The 2,322-nt window shown below is 39.0% G+C and overlaps 1 protein-coding gene across 1 annotated transcript in view; it reads right to left on the reverse strand.

The window, feature by feature from the left end:
• The window catches only part of LOC117103919 (C-type lectin galactose-binding isoform-like), a 10,196-nt gene that overhangs the window by 5,882 nt on the left and 1,992 nt on the right, over window positions 1–2,322 (reverse strand). Inside the window, exons 3-4 of the mRNA XM_033244558.1 lie at window positions 2,141–2,260; window positions 1,000–1,185 (exon numbers count right to left, since the gene is read on the reverse strand). Of these exons, the coding sequence (XP_033100449.1) occupies window positions 1,000–1,185; window positions 2,141–2,260 (306 nt within the window). The remainder of the gene's footprint in view (window positions 1–999; window positions 1,186–2,140; window positions 2,261–2,322) is intronic.

The following is a 2,322-nucleotide window of genomic DNA, read 5'->3' on the forward strand; positions in this document are numbered from 1 at the left end:
GACAAAAAAAACGGTACTCGACAATAAATAAAGTAGTAGTTCTACATCAGTAGGTCGATGCATTTCTGGTTCCATTCTACACTTAGATACTGATGAGACTACATTGAAAATAGCCCCAGGCTTAAGTTACTAAGATTTTCTCTATACGTTCATGTGTGCGTTGGCCGCTGAGAAAAAGTTTCGATGCGGGGAAAGTGACACACTTCAAGGTGTGCGCGACTACTAGACTGAACCGGGAAGCAAAAAAGCAATGCCTAAGCTAGGGCCTAAAAAATTAGATGTTATTACAAGGCCTCAGGCCTAGACTTTACAACAAAATTTGTCAGGGTCATACATGAACTAACTCTGGTATGATTCCAAATAATTTTCAATATCTATAGCTCTGTAATTCCTAGGTGTCAGTCTGAATTTTTTTATAGATTTCCTGTTGCAATAATTTTTTATCTTAATTGTAAATTAAATGTCATTTTAATTTTAATTATTTGGCGAATTATTTATTTTTGTACTTGAATTTTTTACTTAATGTTGCCTAATTAATTGTAATGCCTTTATTGTAGAATATTTATGTGTTTAGTGGGGTTGTGAAGTTGTTTTGTAATGTTTTTCTCCCCTTTTGTTAAACTTCAATTTTAAATGAGAGATTGCAATAAAGTTCTTCGTATTTCGTATTTTGTGATTCGCACACCAAACCTCGCGATCGCGAAGCTCGCACACGCGGGTCTCACTCTTCCGGCAACAAACAGATATGACCTACGTTGACCTAAATGTTGACCGATCATAATCAAGAAAAGTTTGAAAACCTCAGTACGTACCGTTTAAAAGTCTACTTTCAAATAGTGCTGAACTTTTGGTTATAAAAAACACCTTTATGTACGTCCTATTTTGGTAAACTTTTAGTATGTTGTTTTACATATAATTAAGATTATTTTTAGATCATAAAAAGTTTTGTTGCAATTTTGTCCAGTCAAATCCGTATTTCCGGTGGAATATTGGTTTTACCTTGTCTTTGATCATCCTCGTCGTTTATTTCAGGTAACTGCGTTGTAGCCGGGGGAAAATGTATCTCCATCGTTGTAGCAGTGGGTTGTGTTGTTACCATGACGTCAGTTGTCGCGCGATTCGCCCCTACGGAAACGGTTGTCTGCTCTGAAGCCGAAGTGGTCATCCGTGGCCATGGCAATTGATCTAATTAAGATAAATACAGAATGTTGACCCTAAAATACGTCTAAGCTAGAGGTTGTTTAATTATGAACGTTTTGATGTCTTGCATAGGGCCTACATCCAGTGTCCGGGGCCAATCCGTCTGGCCCTATATAAATTTAATATCATTTGAAACCAATGTGTACATGATTGTGTACGAAAGATACAATTACCGTATTTTTTCCGAATAAACGCCCTTATTTGAGAGGTCGTTTTTCGATGGAGGCGTTTAGTCGAGGGAGGCGTTTAGTCGAGGGAGGAGTTTAATTTTTTTTTTTTGTGTGTGTAAAATGGAAACGTATATATCCTGTACTCAAATAAGCGCCCCTTAATTTTCACTACCTAAAAATGTGTTATTGCGTGATTTATAGACTTATTCTAACCAGGTTAGAAAAAATGTAATTCTACTGTGGAGTAGAATATTAATAGAATGTGTTGAGAATGACGTTGCTTCCATTAGTTTAAGGGTGGGCGTTTACTCGAGAAGAAAATAAACGCCCCTGGCGTTATTCGAGGGAGACGTTTATTCCAAACGAGGATCTGGAGGGGTGTATATTCAAGGGGAAGGGGATAAATTTTAATTAAAAATTCAGGAGAAATCAGATCCAGTGACGGCACCAGAGATTCCCCGACGAGGTGTCCAAGGTCTCCGACTGGGGAAAACAGTTCCCCGACGAGGGGGTCAGGATCCCTGACAGAGCAGCGACAGAAAGTCCACACACTCCCTCATTCTGCTCCACCATGGTTGCAGCATTGATTTTTTTTCCACAACAGTGGTCCTGACGATATTGGCTCTTTCTCCAAGGGATTAAGGGTTCCCCGACGAGAAGATTTGTGACCTCCTTGGCACAACCCCACCGACGCAGCCACTGATCGGATCGCCTACCATGACGATAACAAAAGTATAACTTGAAATAGTAATACAGTACTAGCTAGTAACCTTTTTCGCAAACATAACCATACGCATCTGAGCACACCTCGTCTATCCAATAGTGGTGAAGATCGCAGTCGGAAAGAACGCAATTCTTTGACGTGTCATAACCAGGTGCACCATACCAATCTAAATATATTTAAATAAGTTCCTTATAAGTTAGGACTAATTAATTGTCGTTTGTCTTAGGC

Source organism: Anneissia japonica, unplaced genomic scaffold (genome assembly GCF_011630105.1).
Source record: "Anneissia japonica isolate Jap-2015-1 unplaced genomic scaffold, ASM1163010v1 scaffold1810_len1271414_cov176, whole genome shotgun sequence".
Classification (NCBI taxonomy): Eukaryota; Metazoa; Echinodermata; class Crinoidea; order Comatulida; family Comatulidae; genus Anneissia; species Anneissia japonica.